General features: G+C 36.6%; 2 protein-coding genes across 5 annotated transcripts in view; both read left to right on the top strand.

Moving 5' to 3' along the window:
• Positions 1-12129, top strand: part of LOC109061423 (dedicator of cytokinesis protein 8-like) — a 48561-nt gene extending 36432 nt beyond the window's left edge. Inside the window, 13 exon segments of the mRNA XM_042729918.1 lie at positions 1559-1711; positions 3652-3810; positions 3908-4008; positions 4295-4487; positions 4650-4793; positions 5310-5441; positions 5980-6114; positions 6302-6391; positions 6613-6849; positions 6956-7099; positions 8772-8878; positions 9658-9828; positions 11104-12129. Coding sequence (XP_042585852.1) covers positions 1559-1711; positions 3652-3810; positions 3908-4008; positions 4295-4487; positions 4650-4793; positions 5310-5441; positions 5980-6114; positions 6302-6391; positions 6613-6849; positions 6956-7099; positions 8772-8878; positions 9658-9828; positions 11104-11155 — 1818 coding nt within the window. The 3' untranslated portion in view covers positions 11156-12129.
• An 88-nt stretch (positions 12130-12217) lies between these two features.
• The window catches only part of aopep (aminopeptidase O (putative)), an 82868-nt gene continuing 74253 nt past the window's right edge, over positions 12218-20832 (top strand). For 2 of the 4 annotated variants that reach the window (XM_042729911.1, XM_042729914.1), the window contains exons 1-5: positions 12218-12334; positions 14223-15122; positions 16096-16262; positions 16367-16511; positions 17490-17756. In XM_042729911.1, the coding sequence (XP_042585845.1) occupies positions 14383-15122; positions 16096-16262; positions 16367-16511; positions 17490-17756 (1319 nt within the window). In that variant the 5' untranslated portion in view covers positions 12218-12334; positions 14223-14382. Of the gene's footprint in view, positions 12354-12387; positions 12600-14222; positions 15123-16095; positions 16263-16366; positions 16512-17489; positions 17757-20832 lie in introns of those variants that run through there. The other 2 variants (XM_042729912.1, XM_042729913.1) reach the window with 2 other exon arrangements.

Here is a 20832-nt window from a genome sequence, read left to right as displayed (position 1 = left end):
GCTGACAGTACACTAAAATGTGCTGAAATTGAATTTGTTTTTATTTATAACCATATAACATAACCATTTAACATGTATTATGGTTTATTTTAGAATAACTCATTCTAAATCTTATAGCTGTAGGTTACAATGGGTTTGGTTGTCTACATGGTTAATTTCTGTTTCATAAGTGGATTGTGTCAGAAATAAAAAAACATTGGAATGTTGAGACGAAGAAAACTTGTCAAATTTTTTGTCAAAACAAAAATCAACCTCCCAGCAAATATGCTTAAATAATTTATAGAGAGAGATTTAAATATGAGGTCAAACCAGGGAACTATTTTTTTTTTTAGCTATAGTTTTAAAAGTGATAAATTATGCCACCTGGCTAACATCATTTATGAAAATAGCGCGGAGGTGAATGTTTGACACATGGACTATAATATGAGAATAACTAATAGTAAATAATTAACAATAATAGCAAATAATTAATAATTAATAATTAACATTTACTTGAAAATATAGAGACACACATTCAAGATGTATATGAAAAGGCAGTAACCGCTATAGATATTGATGGGAGACACACACCTTCCTCAATATTCAGATTAGCAGTCGACCAATCTGAATTGGTCTAATCCAGTTCATATTTTTAAATTGGTGATTTGTAAAATATTACATTTGGGCCCACCCCGGTCTTGTGGAGGATGGTTTTACATGCAATAATAATTATATGATTATACTATATAATAATTATACAGCTGTTTATTAAATAAAAAGACAAAAAAATCTCCCTACTGACTGATTAAAATGGTTTAAATTAATCATAAACTAAAGTTCAAAAGTATGGGGTCAATACATTTTTTTTTAGAAGTTACTATTTTCATTCAGCAAGGGCACATTAAACTGATTAAAGGTGATGGTAAAGACATTAATAACAACGTTGCAAAAGATTTACATTTTAAATAAATGCTCTTCTTTTGAACTTTCTACTCATGAAAGAATCCTGAAAAAATTCCACAACCATATTAAACTTTTTTTAAAAACATTATTAATAATAACAGATGTTTCTTGAGCAAAAAATCTGTACATTAGATATATTTTTAAAAGGATCATGACTGGAGGAATTACTGCTGAAAATTAAGCTTTGTATCACAAAATATTTACAGTTTTACTCATTCGCAATATTGCTGTTTAACTGTATTTTGATCTAATAAATGCAGCCTTGGTGAGCATATGACACTCCTTTCAAAAACATTAAAAAAACGTACCAATTCCAAACTTTTGAACAATAGTGTGTATCAGAATCAGCATCATATTAGTTGTAAAAATAATTCTATGACAAATTTCTCATTTTCTGTTCGTTAATTCCATTTTATACTGGAGTTGCTTAGCACAACTGCATAAATTTAGTTGTGAATGAATTAAATGTGATTATTGAATGTCTGTTTAGCACCCAAGAGCCTAAGCTTTCACTTGCACCTAGAGATACTTAACAAAGAATGAAAATTGTACAAAGCATCCCCAGTGTCCCTTTCTGTAATACTGAATATATGACTGATACGATAATATTTTTCAGTTTGGCGACCTGTTGTTTGAGGAGGAGGCCGAGCAGTGTGCAGACCTGTGTCAGAAGGTTCTTCATTACTGCAGCAGCTGTGTGGACAGCAACAGGAGTCAGGCTTGTGCTACACTGTACCTGATCATGAGATACAGCTACAGCTCCGCTAGTGTAAGACACTAAATAACTGATCAATCAACACCTCTATTGTTAAACAAATGAAATGTCTTTTCTGCGATAGCATGATGCAGACGTAACATTGACAATGCCCTCTACAATGTTATTCTTCTCTGTCTGTCTGCTGCCTGATAACATGAGCCTGTCGCTGCTCGCCGGCCGTCTCTCTGTGTGCACCAGCCTGATGGCTTGAGTATTTCCTCTGTTTACTCAATTTCTCACCCCCCCTCCTCAGCCCACCCCGACCAGATGGCCGTGTTGTTTGCCATCTCATTCATCTTTAATGGGCAAAGGATGGATTTCTCTCCCTGTCTGTCTGTTTGTTTGCTTGTTTGGTTTGTAAAAGGCTCCAGCAGTCGGTCCTGTCATTAGTGTAACCTTGAATAAGTCATGTTGATTTCTTTTAGCGGCAGACCATGTTTTACTCCTCTACGCTTTGTGTTTTTATGTTTCTTAAGGCCGTTTCTCACATTAGATTAAACGGTGAAAACAGTGAAGTCAGGTTTCCGCACAAATTCAGAATTAATCTTCTCAGCGGTGTCGATGTCGAGCCGTTCTTCATGGCGAAACTGACCTAGATGCGAGATTGGTGACGTCCAGAGATGCTTCGCACATACGCTCAATTTAACATAATGGTGCCATTGAAATGATCCATTGGCAATTATACAGGGGTTAATGGGGGATCATTTTGCAGTTTCCTGATGCTAAGCAAGATGGATGAAGCATTTTCAGCCTCTGGCTCAAGCCTCCCTTGGAATCAATGATCTGAGACTATGACAGCAATGGCCGACCGCGCCTGGCAGTATTGCGTTTTCTTTCACAGCCTAACACCTGTATCTGACAATGTAACCTTCAATAACCTCAGCAGGGCCAGCCCAGATAAATGACATGGCTCTGGTTGATAGGAACTGCTGGGGGAAGGGCTGTTTTCTAAATGAGAAAAAACCTCAGGCAGTAATCAGACCTCTGTTGTCATGATGCTTTGAGCATTCAAACTTTGGAACGTGACTTGAAATTAAAGGGATAGTTCACCCCAAAAAGCTCACCTTCATGTGGACACAATGTTCATGCTGCTTGATTGAGCTCCAAAAATGACAGACAAAAAAAAAAATCATAAAAACATAGTAAAAGTGGTCCATTTGATTCTGTATTTCATGTCTTCTGAAGTAATTTATTTTGTGTGAAGACATGAGAACCATTCTAGAACATGGCATTATTGACATCGAACCTGGTGCAACGTGTGTTGTCATGACATATTTGAATGTGTGTATGAATGCAAATGTGAATGAAAGTTATCGTGGAGCTTGTTAATGAACTATGGGGGGGGGGGGGTTGATTCTCATCAATTTCAATAAAGTATAAAAGTCAGGTTCTGGAAGTACAGTCCCATTCATCTTCCTCAAAAGGGAATTGATTTTTAACAATAACTTATAAAAGATAGATCTACTGTGAGCAACATGGTTATTAATCAATGTTTTATGCTTTATGATTTCAATAAATAATTAAATAATTATCTTTAACTACAGAATGTTTTCTTGTGTTACATGGTATAATACTGCATGGGAATCTCCAACAGAGAAAAAAAAAAAAAAAATCATTGCTTGCCCATTACCATGAAGCACCATATATATGCATATTTTACAATAAACTTAAATTACATTATTTCTGTATACACAATAAATATCTTTAAATCAATAGCTTTTTATTTAGTATTTATTAGTTCTTTCCTTTCTAAAAGCCCGTGATGTACACACAGTCTTGTACCTTTGTCTTTTCATCTGGATTTCATGGGACAAATAAATGGGGAAAAACACTTCCAGAACCAAGACTACAAAGAAAGTGGGCACTTTGCTTGCATAGGACCCAAGTACATGTTCTGAAATTAAAAAAGCTAAACCAGCCAAACCATGACACCTTGTTTTGTGTTCTTGCAGAATTTCTCTAGAGTCAAGATGCAGGTGACAATGTCTTTAGCCTCGCTGGTCGGCAAGTCTTCGGACATCCATGAGGAGTACCTACGCCGCTCTTTCAGAACTATCCTAGCATACGCAGAAGAAGACACGGAAATGCAGTCTACACAGCTGCCCTCACAGGTAACACTTTGGCCAGAAGACATCTAGCCTAGTCCAATCAATAAGTATACAAAACATCTGTTTTAATGAATTACCCTACTGGTTTCTGTCCCCACAGGTGGATGAACTCTTGAGGAATCTAAACAGCATCCTCTCAGATACAGTCAAGATGAAAGAGTTCCAGAAAGATCCTGAGATGCTCATGGACCTCATGTATAGGTAAGACACAAATATTCTCCTGCAGCTAAAACTGAGTCTGCATCTGCATTTCGGATTCCAGGCCTGTGGTTTTCTTTTCTGCTTCCCATTTTCGCTGTGGTTTCTACTGTTTGTCTACTGTTTTTGGACGTACCATGGTAACCGAGTGGCACATTTGAGCCCTGCAGTGTGCCTCACATGTGTAATAACTTGAGCGAATATTGCCAGTCCACATATGCTTTGATATTAGAAACACAATTTTATTTATTTCCTTGGAGCATTAACCTGTGGTTTGCTTTGGCTCCAGGATCGCAAAGGGTTACCAGACATCTCCAGACCTGCGTCTAACCTGGCTCCAAAACATGGCAGAGAAGCACAACGGCAGGAAGTGCTTTACAGAGTCAGCCATGTGTCTGGTCCACGCCGCGGCCCTGGTGGCTGAATATCTCAGCATGCTGGAGGATCACAAATACTTGCCTGTGGGCAGCGTCACCTTTCAAGTGAGTTATTATCATGGCTAGGAAACGCTTGAATCGGCTCCCTTTCCGAAAAACAACAGTAGGCGTGAATTATGTCTCGGCTGCTCTTCGAACCCTCACACGCGGTTCGGTGTAAATGAGATCCTTGTCCGACTGAGGTAAATAATTGTCTCCCCCCACCAGAACATCTCTCCGAACGTGCTGGAGGAGTCTGCAGTCTCAGACGACATATTGTCTCCAGACGAGGATGGGGTTTGCTCAGGACGCTACTTCACGGAAAATGGCCTAGTTGGGCTTCTGGAACAGGCTGCTGAGCTATTCAGCAATGTGAGTTATTCGTGGAGCAATGTGCCAACGGCATCCAAATTAGCAGCCCATCTTTTTTAATGCTACTTCATATTTTTCTGTAGTATGAAACTGCTAATTCTTCATTACATATATATATATATATATATAATTAGTATTTTTTCTTTTTTAATGCTACTTCATATTTTTCTGTAGTATGAAACTGCTAATTCTTCATTACATATATATATATATATATAAAACGTATGTATTTAATTATATTTTAATATTTTTATCAATAAGAATAATTAAAAAGTAAAATAAATAACATTTACTATTATTTGTGGTAATTTTATAATTAAAAAAACTTAAATGTACATTTTAATTTAATTGTAAAATAAATTTAATATTTAATATATATACTAATAATAATCATTAAAAAATAATGTATTTATCTATTTAAAACATTCAAATGAACGTTATGTAGCTATACAGTATATATATAAAACATAGAAAATGTATTCCTGTTCATTGCTTCTTACCATTGTTCACTTACAGGGCGGGTTGTATGAGGCAGTTAATGAGGTGTACAAGGTAATCGTGCCTATACTGGAGGCCCACAGAGATTTCCGGAAGCTCGCTTCCACACATGACAAACTCCAAAGGGCTTTTGAGAACATCATTCAAAAGGTAAAGCATACAAACGATATGTCCTCCTACACGCCTCTGCCAGGCAGGAAGAAGCTGTCTAGTGCGATCATGATCTATATACACGTGGGCAGCTGGACAGAAATAGGGAACTTAAAGTGCTGTGACATGCTTTACTTCATATAAAACGATGTTAAACAGCATTTTTTAAATAGCTATTATACATTAAGTTTTATGAACAGTAATTGAGGAGCGTTAATTGAGACACTGTCATTTTAACAAGTTGTTCATCACACCACAAGAAAATAAGGTAGTGTACTGAAAAAAAGAAATGGTGAAGAAAACTGCTAGTAACTTTCACAAATAATTACAAAGCACCAGCAAATAGCACATTAAGTTAAACATAACATTTTGAAGTAGAAAGACTAAAATAGTTTTTTCTCTTAAAACATACTCTAATGAACTTTATTTACAACTACAACAAAAAATATCAATACATTAAATATAGTTTAAAAACATACATAAAATGGTGATTTTCATGCGTCATCTTTTAACTAAATGTTTATTTTGACATTTTCAGGGTCACAAGAGGATGTTTGGAACCTACTTCCGCGTGGGATTTTATGGCTGTAAATTTGGAGACCTGGATGAGCAAGAGTTTATCTACAAAGAGCCAGGAATTACTCATTTACCGGAGATATCCCACCGGCTCGAGGTGAAATTTCTCTGGAAGCCTGTGAAGTTTTGAACTGCATTTGTGATGAAGATGAAGATGAAGTTTAAAGGTTTTTCTTAAGGTTTCAGTTAGAGGTTTTGATGCTTTTAGGCAGCGCTATAATGGTCTGAAATTTGCTTTGATATTATACGTTACTTATTTGTCTCTTTGTCTTCTAATTTTTCAGAACTTTTACAGTCAGTGTTTTGGAGATGGAGTTTTAGAAATGATTAAAGATTCCACACCGGTAGACAGAAAGAAGCTCAATCCCAACAAGGTACTTCTCATCAAGTGTCGTGCCAATGTAAACACAATTACAATCAAAAGCGTTCTTCAGTGTGACCTGTGTGACACCCTCATTAGCTTGAAAGGCCGTCGACTGCCTCTACAGTCAAATCTCAAATGCCTCATTCAGCTAAAGCTACACTCAGTGATTGATGTTTGCTTTAAGTATCAGTGTCCTAAACATAGCATATTGATTTTCTTATTTCACATCAGGTGTACATACAGATTACCTATGTGGAGCCTTACTTTGATGACTATGAGATGAAAGACCGCCTCACCAACTTTGAGAAGAACTTCAACCTTCGCCGCTTCATGTACACTACGCCGTTCACAAAGAGTGGGCGGCCCCGAGGGGAACTCAACGAGCAATACAAGCGGAAAACAATCCTAACCACCATGCATGCCTTCCCCTACATCAAGACACGGATCAACGTCATTCAGAAGGAGGAGGTAATGACAATCAAGAGAACAAAACCACCCCTCCCGTCTGCTTCATCTGCAGTGGTAGTTTGATAAAAGCATTTAAATGACTACTTACTCAATCAACTGTTTTTAGTTTGACCTCACGCCCATCGAGGTGGCCATTGAGGACATGCAGAAAAAGACTAGAGAGCTGGCTGAAGCCACACACAGAGAGAAGCCAGATGCTGTGATGCTTCAGATGGTTCTGCAGGGATCTGTCACAGCCACCGTCAATCAGGTCTGAAGCTTAATGCATAAACCCTTCAATAGCAACTATTCTGAGCTGTGAATCCTGAAATGCAGCTAACAAAAATAGAATTTCATGTCTATTTAAGATTTTTAAGAGCCCTCTTAAATGAATCCTTAGGCACAGGTAAAATATTGAATAATGATATATTAATATATCTAACATAATTTAATATTATTTTGCACAATAAAAAGTAATATACATTTATTTTTTATTTTAAAATTGATCAAAAGTGATCAACAACATGTGTAATGTTACAAAAGATTTCTATTTCAAATAAATACTTTATATTTACAAATGATCACAGTTTTCACAAAAATATTAAGTGGCAAAACTGCTTTCAACATTGATAATGATAAGACATTTATTGAGCGGCAAATCCACATATTAAGATGATTTCTAAAGGTTCATGTGACACTAAAGACTGGAATAATAGCTTAAACATCTAAACCTTAAACTTAATGGTTGTGTATAATTTCGCTTAATCATTTTTTCTCAGGAGAAATATATATATATATTACTGCTGTCAAACGACTGATCACGGTTAATCACATCCAAAATCCAAGTTTTTGTTTACATTATGTATGTATGTGTACATTTATTATGTATATGTAAATACACACACATACATTATGTTTTGAAAATAATTAAATGTTTATATATTCATATTCTTATATTTTATATTATATAGAAATATATTTAATATCTAAACAACATATTTTTCTTAAATATATACATGCAGGTGTCTGTATTTACATATACATAATAAATATACACAGTATACACACATATTATGTTTGTAGGTGTCTGTATTTACATATACATAATAAATATACACAGTATACAGTGATATATATATTTACATATATATATATATATATATAATTATACATATTATATAATATTTATATATACATATATATATATATATATATATATAAAATATATAATATATAAATGCTGTCAAACGATTGATCGCAATTAATATATATACATATGCGTGTATGTGTGTGTGTGTAATATATAATATTATTTCTTTAGTTATTTGCTCATTTTAAATAACCATCAGAGGGGAAAGATTGTATTTGGGGTCCACATGATGTACTGTAATTGCAACATCTACCAGCAGGGGCTAACAGACCCATGCTAACCAACCAAACTTTGATCCCTTGACATAAACACTGGCTCCGTCACTCATCCAGCCACCCAGTCTCCCTCCATGCCTGTTCTACTGCACATCTCCGGTGTGGTTTTTGAATACTTTAGTTAATATAAGGACAGTATAGAAGATTGATGTAAATCTTAGGGTTGTAGGGATTCATACGGATGTTCCCAGCGTCTCTATATTTATAGTGAAGTCTGAAGCTCCAGAGTGACAGTTTACAACACTAATCAAGTTTAAAACATATCCAAATCCTCTGGATACGACTGCGGTAACATGAAAAATGCCCTTTGGAGAAACTACATACAGAGAGCGCGGCAATGCCTCTGCTCCTGGCTCCACAGTGACATCACTCACACAAAGACTTATTCATGATCTTTCCCTTATGTGTTGACTTTACCTTGTGGCCTCCATTGGATGAAGCATTCATTTTCTCCACTAGTGCTGTGGGAGAGAGGGGGGGCCTTTTCTTTCCTTTTCTGACTCTGTGTGTCTCTGCAGGGTCCATTGGAGGTGGCCCAGGTCTTCTTGAATGAAATCCCAGCAGACCCCAAGCTCTTCCGTCATCACAACAAACTGCGTTTGTGTTTCAAAGAGTTCATACTGCGGTGAGTGGCCGCTTCCAGTGGAAAAGAGATATCGATGTAATCTTTTCAGTGACGTGTGATGGAGTTTTCCATCAGAGGATATAGAAGGAGACATAGAAGTATCTTTATTTTATAGTGATTGGTTTGTTTAAAGTTCTGTATTTGAAAGTTCGCTGAAATACTTGGATGTAAGACACCCGAGGGGCTTTTCCGCAAGCTTAATGTCACCCAGCTGCATTTGTTTTGCATAATCATCATAATGTTTAAACCAAGACTCGAAACTAATTAAGTTTTTGAATACAGTGATTTTTCCCAGGATGTACACAACTTGTGTGGAAATATTACATATTGCTTTTTACAGACAGAATAGTTCATATTGGATTCTGGGCCTTGATTGCTGCCAGCATACAGACAAATATTTACTGTAGTTTAAAATATGTTTATTTTTCTCCATAATCCATCCAGGCTGGCACAATCCTTCTCTAGCCAAGTTACCGTTATTTATGCCAAGACGTTATAGCCTACTAATTCTCAAAAGACATATTATGAAAGATCAAGAACAATTTAAAATTCATTTAAGAAAAAGATCCCGAGCACAGCTTTATGTTCCTCAATGTTCCCTTTGTGGCTTTTTGCATTTGAACGAGTTCTTCTGGGGAATAAAACTAACTGTTGAGCGTGCTTTTCAAACTCATTTGACTAGTCCTGTCCAAATGCAGCTAATTGCACTAATTATTCATCATCTGGTGCTCTGTCGCGCTTCTTGTGTTGCTAATGCTGTTGTGATTGCATACCTGCAGGTGTGGAGAGGCCGTTGAGAAGAACAAGCAGCTCATTACTCCTGATCAGAAGGAGTACCAGCAGGAGATGAAGAAAAACTACAACAAACTGCGAGAGAACCTGAGGCCCATGCTGGAGAGAAAGATCCCGGAGCTCTACAAGCCCATCATCAAACCTCGCATCGAGAATAGGTACACCCACTAGTGCTACACTTGATCTTTGACTCGGCAATCAGTGAATGATGGAAATTCTCTCTCGTGCTCGCTAGTATTTCCATAATCGGTGCTAAACTTGAAGATGCTATCATTACGAACCACATTCATGGTGCTTTTATTTTGGAGTTTGTTTTGGAAAATATTTATGGAGAGTTGAAATGGGTGTGTGTGAGTAAATAATGGCAAATTTTTCATTTTTGGGTGAGCTATTCTTTTTAAGTGTGGCTTTTTATAGTGAGTCTCACTGGCTTTGTTCACACAGCAGTAGAATACAGTTGTCAGTCCTGTTTGGAGTGCTAAATATTCTCTTAATACAGAGTTATCAATGTCAGATTTTAAAAGAAGGTTCAGTGTAAGGTTCAATGCAAGGTTGAATGTAAACTAGTTGCTGCAACAGTAGTCTGGCATGAGACGGACGTTTGGTGGGTTATTATTTGCTGTCAGTTATTAATGCTAGGGCTGTCAACCTGTCCCAGGTTATAAAAATGGCGGAAAACAGAGTTGTGTGTGTATTTATAGACTGAAAAAAAAAGGTTTCTCAAAAGTTTGAGGTTGGTAAGATGTTTTAGAAACACGTTTCATATGCTCACCAAGGCTACATTTATTTAAAAATTAAACATATTGTTTCAAAAAAAGTGTTTTCTATTTTAATACATTTAAAATGTAATTTATTCATGTGATGGCAAAGCTGAATTTTCAGTAGCAGTTACTCCACTCTGCAGTGTCACCTGATTCTTCAGAAATCATTTTGATATGCTGATATGATGCTTGAGAAACATTTGTTATTTGATATGCTGCTTAATATTTTGAGGAAAGTATGATACTTTTTTCAGGATTATTTAATAGAAGGTTCAAAAGAGCTTAAAAATAATATAATCAATGTATAATAATATAATATATAAAACGGTAACAGAATAATATACATAAAATAATACAAATAAATAATTATATATAAAATGCACAAAATATAACTAATCATTTTCATTCTTTCTTTCTCTAATCTCAACATAGAGAACAGGACTGACTCTGCTCATCTGTTCATCCAGACATTGTTCCATTTACTCCTGCATGCTGCTTTATATTCGGGACAGTTTGGGAGTTGCACGATACCAAACACTGACTGTGTTAATATAGATTATTTTTTTTTTTTTTAGCACTCCTATTTCACATTGCAGCTCTTTCTGTGGAGCTGTTTCTTTCTAACATTGCATTCGCTGCTTAAGCTCCTGTTCCCTCTTGTGTTTGTAACAGAGATTCCTTCAAACGGCAGAGCCTCCGTCGGACACAAGATGAAAATTCATGATGTCAAGAGAACGTCTCCAGAGGATATCAAGGGAAGGATGTTGCAGTGTGCCAGGAAACAAGAGCTCCGTCAGCTGATAATTAGATGACTCGAGCAGAGTTTCATGCACAGCGTTGAAACCCCCTGAAAATATCCCAGATTGTTGTATTCTGTATTACTGTATATAAGGAATAGATTTTAAGGGATGTAGAACCTTATTTGCTTATAATAGTTTTTAGAACAAAAACCTTCCTTGTTTTCTGGATACGGTTCGAAAATATTGTGTTCTCAACTAACAGACATGTTACATGTGAGGAAGAAATCTACACCCTTAAATTAACTGCTTCAAGACAGAAAACTGATCATATTTCAAAGACACTGAAAGTGTTAAAAGTGTACAAAACGGACAAAAAGGAGAGTTAATGGTATAATGTATGTTTACAAAGTGCTAATATAACATGAATCATGATTTTTCAGTTTGTTTGTCCTGTTCTATGTATATTGTAATTGCAGAGACAAGTTTTGTATATATAGTTCTATTTTATTTATAGAGAATATTTAGCTCTTAGATGCATATTCCAATATTAAAATGTGACCATACCAGAATAAAAGTAAATCAGGTTTACAGAGATAAAAGAACCGCACCAGTTAAAAGTGCAGAGTAAAGAGTGCATCAAATGTTTACTTTTGCCTCCTGTTTCTTAAATAACTGGAAATTGTGTCAAAATCATGATTTGGTCCTTTTTTATTTTTATTTTTTTATTTACAAGTGCACTGCACATAAGCTTATGCTGTTTCTGTTTCCAGTGCTTCATTACATCTGTTACATATTACTGCTCTGAAAACTATAAGAACAGGATGTTGGTTTTATTAAATATATAGGTCACTGCAATCTCAACTTAGACTATTTCTGTCTGAAAAGCACAAAATAAATACAAATAAATATTTTTGTCAATGAAACTTGAATGCACTTCCTAATAAAAGCTACAATCGTATACCTGTTGTGCAGTAATATTATTTTGACTTAAAAAGCATTATTTAGATCTATTCTTCCATTATAAACTATAGTTCAGTGGCATTTTTGATTCAGTAAGACCACAGGTAAATCCTTATGAGATCCAGCTCAGCTTCCTGTCGCTGCATGATGACGCATACCGCACGAGACGGCGTTTGTTGTAGTACTGTCACAGGGAGGAACAGGTTCGTCAAACAACTCTCGGTACATATAAAATGACTTTTGGCTTTATGTTGCAGCTATTGCAGCTTATTGTCAGTTGTATGTTCTACTGTAAGCAAATCAGAAGAGTCAGAAAAGGAAACCTGGAATCTCACATAGCTGAGGTGGCTTTATTAGAGTCTATTAAAGCTGATTTGTTGATAAGTTTTGAAACACATTTGTTTGACTGCATTCGAGTCGGACGTCCGCGTCGAATCTCGCGCGCTTTAAATGTGCACATCTGTGGAAGTAAGGTTCTTCTCGATTCTGCTCCTGAAGTCATCTAACCCTACACAGTTTGCATGTTTCCCCACAAATTCTGGTCTTGAAACTTATATTGTTAATTAAGAAGTTATTTTTAATAAGATTAAAGAGCCGTGTAAACATGACGTAAATTTGTAGGCTAATTCCTTAAGGGTTCACTCATTCACATTTTCCTATGATTTTTGAAATATGGTGAAATATTGATTAGGCTACACATAGTTATACCTTAAAAACTACTTTCTTAATCTATGTGATTAATATTATTGAACGGTTCATGCATGCATATGTTTGGTTGCACCAAAATCGTCTGGGGCCCCTAGATTTTCACCACCTTTCTTCCTGGTACATAGGACCCTGAGTATGAATGTTATCTGGACGTACTACATCTACCATGGTGTCACTGTCATGTGGCTAACAGTATCATCCATTCATAACTCTTTATTAGAAATTTCAGTTTAGACTTCAATTGCAAAAAAACATGGAAGTCTCTTCAAGTAATGTTAACTACAGAGTATATACTACTCAGAAATCAATCAAACATTATACAAATCCATAGGAAATTTCAGACAGTACCTATGGCTCGAAAACCTTAAAGGTTTCAAGTCCACAAACTGAACAGCTCTGGGGAAGATATCCAAACTGTGCAGTGCTGGGTTACTCCAGTATTGAGAACTTCTGCTATGAAGACAGAATGGATATGAGTGGATTGGTTAGTCATCCCCCAGACAGTAGTATTTAACTTAAGGGTTATTTATGGTGTTTGATGGAAGTGTCTATGTGTGAGTGATTTAACACCTGAGTATGGGCTTCTGGTTATAAATTGTCACTTTAAGCACCTCTTATTAAATTTCCCCTTTGCACGGAAGAGAACACAAGTGTACACTTCAAAGGTCTGAGTGTAGCCTATCCTTACAAGAAAATGAAATATACAAATGCATATTCTTCTTGTTATTAGTAAAACATATTTACAGTATTTGGGTAGCTAACAAATAGGATAGACCTTTTAAACTTTTTTTAACCATCATCAAGATTTTAGTTTAAAAATTATGTATTGGCATGGGGAAACATATATATATATACATAAACATATATTATACAATGAACAATGAACTTAAAGGGATAGTTGACACAAACATTTATACTCTAATTTTTTGTAACAACCTTCTTCAAAATATATTTTTATGTTCCACAAAAAAAATTAAAAAAAAAGGCAAACAGGTTTGGAACAACATGAAAGTGAGTAAATGTTGACAATTGGAATTTTTGGTCCTGTGGCAAGACATTTTAAAAGTGCAAATGTTCAATACAGTTTAATATTCCAGTTAATAGGTTATACAAAACTGCATACATTATAATTATATAAGATAAAAGTCTTGATTAAAATAGTTTTAAAAGTATAGGATGTCACCCTGCTTGAAAGTTCATGCCAGCTACCCGTGCAGTTATTTAGGATGGTACCGAATAATAGAATGTACGATGGCCTGAGGATATCTATGTTATTTAAGAGGTCTATCTTAAGTATTATGATTACAGATTAATGTTGTGATTGAGTGTTTACCTTACATAGATTCATTGAAGTAATATTTTCTTTAACATTTATAATTACAGGCTATTAAATTCCTCAGGACCAGATGCAGACTCAATAACGAGTGGAATTTTTTGAGAGATGGAATTATTTTACAAATAGCATTCCGTTTACATTACTCCTAATGATATTTCAGTCTGGTTTTAAAGTTCTGTTCCTGCCTAAAGAATATTCCCATAAGATATGGAAAGTAACCGCGATCTGGATCTGGATCCCAATAAAGATGACCTGCCCCTGCGGGCTAACACCAACCATATGCTCGTCCGACACTATGTTCTTGACCTGACTGTTCACTTCCAAAGGAAGGTCATTGGTGGAAGCATTGTTCTGTTTCTGGAGCCCGGTGTGGTTTCCAGCAAACAAGGTGAAGCAGGGTCTATATCAAACACACCAGTGCAAAACCTATCTCAGGTGTCATCTAAACATGACGTAAGTTCTCCCATCACACCTGAGCCAAATAAGGTGAGACCCCCTGAGGAACCATCACATTTGTGTGGAGGAAATGATGTCAGTAGTGTCTTGTGGGGTGATGAGAGTGAAGATTTCACCTTAGTGCTGGATTGCTGTGACCTGATGGTGTCAAAAGTGGAAGAGTTGGATGTAACTACAGTAGATGATTTAAAGAAGCTCGACGTAGACCAACAACATGCAAATACAGATCATCCTTCATCCAGTCTGATACAAAGGCTGGTCTCTATGCCTTCCGTCTGCTGGAGACTGCAGCATGAGCTATACGTCCAGTGCAGCCGTTCTCCTACTGTCCATAATGCCCAACCTCTACGGTTCCACACAGACCGGTGGAGTCTTCAGATCAGGAAGGAAGGGGTTTGTGCCCCTCATGATTTCCCACGTGCTGTCAGAATATGCTATGAAACTAAGCTCACAGGTGGTTCTGTGAGGTGGACGAAAGACCAGGATGGCAGGTACCAACCATTTGTAGATATTTACATGCACCTACAAATACGGTTGGATTATATTCATACATTTCTTAGAGTCACAAGCTCTTTTGTTTTAACTAAATGTAATTCAAATTAATTTGGACATAAATCTGTTATAATCTGTTCTAAATATTTTAACTAAGATAAAAAAAAGCATTCTTGGCTTCTACACGTGTGTATGTATAGTACATACACACAAATAGTAACAAAAGGTAGCCTAATTGATTCATGAATCAAATGGTTCATTAGTTGGGACGAGTCATTTGTTCATGAATCGGACTAGATTTGCTTATAAACAGAACTGTTTGTAAGAATCATTTGTTCGTGAGTCAAACTACATTTATCGCGCTGTACTGTAGCCTATGGTATGGCAGCAAGCCGCGAAGACAATTTAATAGAAATTATTTTCTTGGCATTATAGAAATTATTTTGCTGTGGGACTGTAATTTCAAAAAAAGCGGTGCAGAAAACACTGGCATAGAGTAGGCTAATTGACATTTTATTATAATGATTCTAACTGATACAACGATGTTGATTCAAAAACTTGTTTTAAAGAGTTAATCCAAAGAAGAATTTGTCAGACTGAGTCAAACTGCAATTTTTTTTAATGAATCATTAAAAATATTGGTTTGAACGAGTTTGTCATTACAGACTGGCAGTGCGAAAAACAACTTAAAAAAAGAACTTAATAGTGTTTTCTTGTTATCATTTCACTGTCACTGCTGCGACCATTTTATCTCATCACATTCAACTCGAAATGTAAGCTTGGGCAATATATGACTTACTTTAATGATGGTCTGTATACAGGAAAAGAGTAAAATATGGACAATGGCATAATAATACATATTTTTCAAATTAAAGAGTTCAAATGAATATCGCGACAGAGTCCATTTTCACCCAGTTCGTCCCACACACAAACATATCCAGGATATTCTGATGCCACATCTTTATCTTTTAGATGCTGTGTATATACCATGGGCTCGCCCATCAACAACAGAGCCCTCTTCCCGTGCCAGGAGCCACCTGTTGCCATGTCAACGTGGCAGGCGCGTGTGAGAGCTCCGTGTGATTACACTGTTCTAATGAGTGGGGAAAATCAAGCCTTCCCTAAGCCTGCAGAGACAGGTACAGTTAAAACCCTTACTCAGCACTTCAGAGTCATGGAGGTGTAATTTAATGTGCTAATTTTATTATGGAAAATGCTGAAGTCTTTTCTTTACTCTGTTCAGGTTTTCTGCAGTGGGAATATTATGTTACAATGCCAATGCCAGCCTCTACCTTTACCATAGCGGTGGGGCAATGGCTAGAGGCTGGAGTAAAACATCCCAACTTTGAGGTGGAAAAAACGGACAAACCTTACGATAAAGAACCCAGGTAATATAGATAAGTATTGACTTTAAGACTCGTTTGTAGTGTTTGGAAAACATAGATCTAGGCCCTTTTATTAATTTTATTTTTGCATATTTTACTGTTTTATTTATTATTATTATTATTATTATAATTTTTTTTTTTACAGATTTGAAAATATCCCAATGAAATAGAAAAAAATAAAAAGTCGATTTTATTAAATTAAAGTAGATAAAGAAGTGTTATGTAGTAAGATTATTAGGATTTAAATAGTAATTAAATTAATTAAAAGATGTATAGTTGCATACATTTCAGTGCTTTTTAAACATTAGATGTTTTCAGTGCTTCTTTTGTTTTTTCCAAAAGGTTTATGTATAATTTGAAGTTATTTATAAAATGTTAGAAATTTGGTTAGCACAGAGTGCATTTCTATTGTACCGTATTTTCTGTGTAAATTAAATAATTGCATATTGTTGTCTTTCTGAAAGATGAACAAAAACTTAATATAAAGAGAAATCATGCACCCAGATTTTCTGTTAATAAATCCTTCCATAATAATCTTGAGTAAATACAATGATAAAACAAATGCAGAATTGTGCAAAATGAAAAAATAATTGTTTCTTTTTCAAGTCTATAAAATTCACATGAAATGTTCAACTTAAATCTTTCCAAAACATGCTTGATGATGATATGTAGTGATGATGCTGATAAAATATTATGTGTTCTAAATGGAACCGACAGTCATCAATATTTGCATATTGCATTGCTATTGGTCTTCTTTCTCACATCTGTTTGCATACTAAACTGTGATTTGTCTTTAGTTTCTTGCAAATGTATGTAACTTTTTATAGCCATCTTTACAGGATATATTGACGCTGTGATTTTTCTTTTGTGCAGTTGACAGAAAACTAGACATGGCATCTTCAGTGCAGTATTTCTTTTACTGTACGCTGAATCAAAGCCTAAAAGTTGATTGTTTATATGGTATCTTTCTCTGTATTGCAGTTTTTCTTTGGACAATGATGATCAGCAATATGTTTGCTCCCACATGGATTATCCGTGTCGCTTCATGGTCAGTGCTGCCAGGGCTCAGGCTGTTATTCCTCACCGGGTATTCGCCCCACCCTGCCACCTGCAGAAGGCAAATGACATGGTTTTACCCCTACTGCCTCTCTGTCTGACTGCGGCCCACTCTGTTCTTGGTGTCCATCCATTCTCACGTCTAGATGTGCTCATTGTTCCCTCAGGGTTCTCCAGTCTGGGCATGGCCAGGTAAATGCTGCATTTCTCTTAAATATGATTCTGAAATAAAAATATTTGTTTAATCTGTAGCATGCAGGATTCTTAATGGAATGTCATGGGTTTTTTTCTGTGCAATAACAATAAATAGGGACTGGAATGTTCTGAACATCAAAAATGACAAAATGAAGAAGAAAATCATAACATAAACGTGGTCCATAAAATTCATACACTTTATTCCAAGCTTTTTGGCAAAGAATTGCACTCCTTTCATCATTATTTAAGATTATTGTAAACAACGATCAGTACATTTTTTTCAAATTCTCCTTTTGTATTTCATGGAACTTCATACAGATGTGCAACAAAATAAGGATGAAATAGTTTTTGGATGAATTGTTTGTTTAAAACATGTTTTCACCACATATTTTTCTGTTATTTGTTAGTGAAAACTAAACTTGCATCCATATTAGTTCTTGCCAGTTTTTCATGTTGCTTAATTACTGCATAAGAACATGTTTTAATTTCTCATCAACAGCAGTAAACTAAAACACTATTTAGTCTGCAAAGCAGAGGTTTCAGAAATCAAGTACTCTGAATATCAAGCCATCGCTTGCCAGCTGTTCCCACTAATTCCCTTTTGGCCTTTGGGCATTGCCCTCCAGGATGCCACAGTTTTTATGAATTGACCGATTTAAATGCTCTTTTTGGCCAACCATGCTGTTTGTTTAGTAGACTGGGTGGCTTGGGGTGTTGAGAACCTGTTGGATCTGTTTAAATGGCAGCAGTGAAGCTCATTTTCCTTAGACTGCTCAGGAAGGTCACTACTCAGGAAATGCTCAAAAGCCGCTTTTCCACTGTTGGGCCAGTGCGAGCCAGTGCTTTAAACGGGCCGGGCGGGGCTAATAGCCTTTGACCTGTAGCACCGAGGCCAAAATCATGCTGCGTTTCCATCATCGGGCCAGAAGTTCTGCTGCGCTTCACTAAAACCTGCCCTTTATGCGCCTCTCAGGAACGACGTCACGCAACTGCATCATTTCACCAACAAAAAGAAGTTATCAGAAAACTAATAAGAAATAAGTCACTGGAACTAGCGCGATCACAAAACGAACATGATAAAAGTGGCCGTTTGTTTCCATGCTTTGTTAAATAGGCTATTTAAATCCAAAAGCATCAATGTTTTACAATAATAAGTGATACACTGATCATAATGAATTAATTTATCAGGACTGAAAATTAGTCACACAGAAATAAAGCGGTAAGAACATAGCCTACCTACTTCTGTCTGTTTCTGTTTATTTGTAGTCACAGTATATACATCACATTTAGAAAGAATTATAATTTTTATATTTTTATAAAAGGCTCCCAAACAAAAACCATTATTATATTTATATGACATACGCCGAGATAAACTCTCGAGACGAAACTTATGAAAGATAAAATATGCTACTAAATAAATACACGATTGTGATTGAGAAGCTGATGTCTGATTTCTTCAAATGGTCGCATTTACCATGTTTACTATGGTAACGTTAATGGCCAGCGTGCAGTCTTTTGCATCGTTTATAAATATTTCTGCCTTGTATGGTGATCATAATCCATATGCTGACTGAAAGTGAGTTTTGAGCTCAACTTATTTTAAAGTTTTTAATCAGGTGTTATAGTTGTTAACTTGATGAAATGATCCGCGGCGCTGATGCTCTCCAGACGTGGAGAAACTCTGCCTTTGTTCATAACCACTCCTCTAACCCCAGCTTGTCCTGCTTTGGCCCAGTGTTTTCATTGGGCCAGAAAAACTGGGTCGCTGGCCCCGAGGAAGCACTGACGAGGCACAATCAAGCCCCGGAAGTGACAGTGGAAACACAACTGGCCCTTGCACGCACTTGCAGGCCTGCTTTTGGCCCGTCGTGGAAACGCAGCTAATGAAGTGTGTGTGTGCACTGTGTTTTGTTTGTGTTTATAGTATAACAAGCTTTGTGTTTTCTTCAAATCAGTACTTGACTAGAGTTTGATATGGAATTTCAGGCATTGTGCAAGTTCCAGTGAAGCAACCGCTTTGGATGCAAGCAAACAGTAGTAAAAGAAAAGTAATTTGGCTAACTTACTCAGGGTGACCACAGATCTTCCCATATTTCCCACCATCTCCCAGTCCAGGAATAAGTGTTCCACAGGATATGAGGTCATTACCCGGTGCCCCAGGCTGGTTCCAGCCATTCACTGAGAGAAAATGTCACATTTTAATTAGCACTGGGCATGCACCTTAACAGTGGTCACTCCTCTGTTTTTCTTTACCTGAATTAGGTACTCCCTTTCTGCTTGAGCTAATGTGAAGCACAAATTTTTTTGGTCTGGAGTGTATTTAGTTGCCTCACCGTTTATTACAGCTTGGTTTTATTAGCCGCCCTGCGATAACTACCGGTGGATGACAGAAATATGACAGAAATGGATACTTATCTTCCCTCTCCTTTGCCCTGTATGGGTCACAGCAGGAGACAGACAGTTGCCCCTTCTCTGTGGAATGGTACAGTCCTCCAGGCCTTTCTTGAAGCCCAAATCAGAGCAAAAAAGAGTAATCAACAAAGTGCATTTGGGGCCAGGAGAGGGGCACTTTGAGATGCCGATCCCCCAGGATTTTGAAGAGGATGTGTGGATTATTCCCAGCAACAAAAGCCTTTTGCTCCTGGAACCACTTCAGAGACAGGAGCTGTTTAATCTGAAAATTGGAAGTATGTGGGCCCAAATCCTTGGGGCTGAGCCAATATCTGCTTTTATATCATGCTTGTTCATTTGCAGCTGGGGCTTTGGACGTAGCAGCGGTGCTGCTGGTGCTTCTCTGGAGGGAAGGAAGTAAAGATTAATAAGTCAAGAAAGGCCAGGCCTGATAGTGTGTGCTGTGCTTCCTCCCAAATACCCGAATGACTGCTGTCCCAGTGCAAAAAAAAAAACAGCAATTCCACTGGAACGTTATTCTTGGCTCGATTCCTCCGAATCTGATTGGTGAAATCCTAGAATCTAATGACAGGCTTTTTGAAGCTTGAGGAAATATTTCTGCAAGGAACATCATCACACTTCCATCCTGTGTATTGCTGACCGATTACATAGGGTGGATTCT

This window comes from Cyprinus carpio, chromosome B8 (genome assembly GCF_018340385.1).
Source record: "Cyprinus carpio isolate SPL01 chromosome B8, ASM1834038v1, whole genome shotgun sequence".
Taxonomy (NCBI): domain Eukaryota; kingdom Metazoa; phylum Chordata; class Actinopteri; order Cypriniformes; family Cyprinidae; genus Cyprinus; species Cyprinus carpio.
Note: the sequence above shows the minus strand (reverse complement) of the source record. Positions and strands in the feature narration are given on the sequence as shown.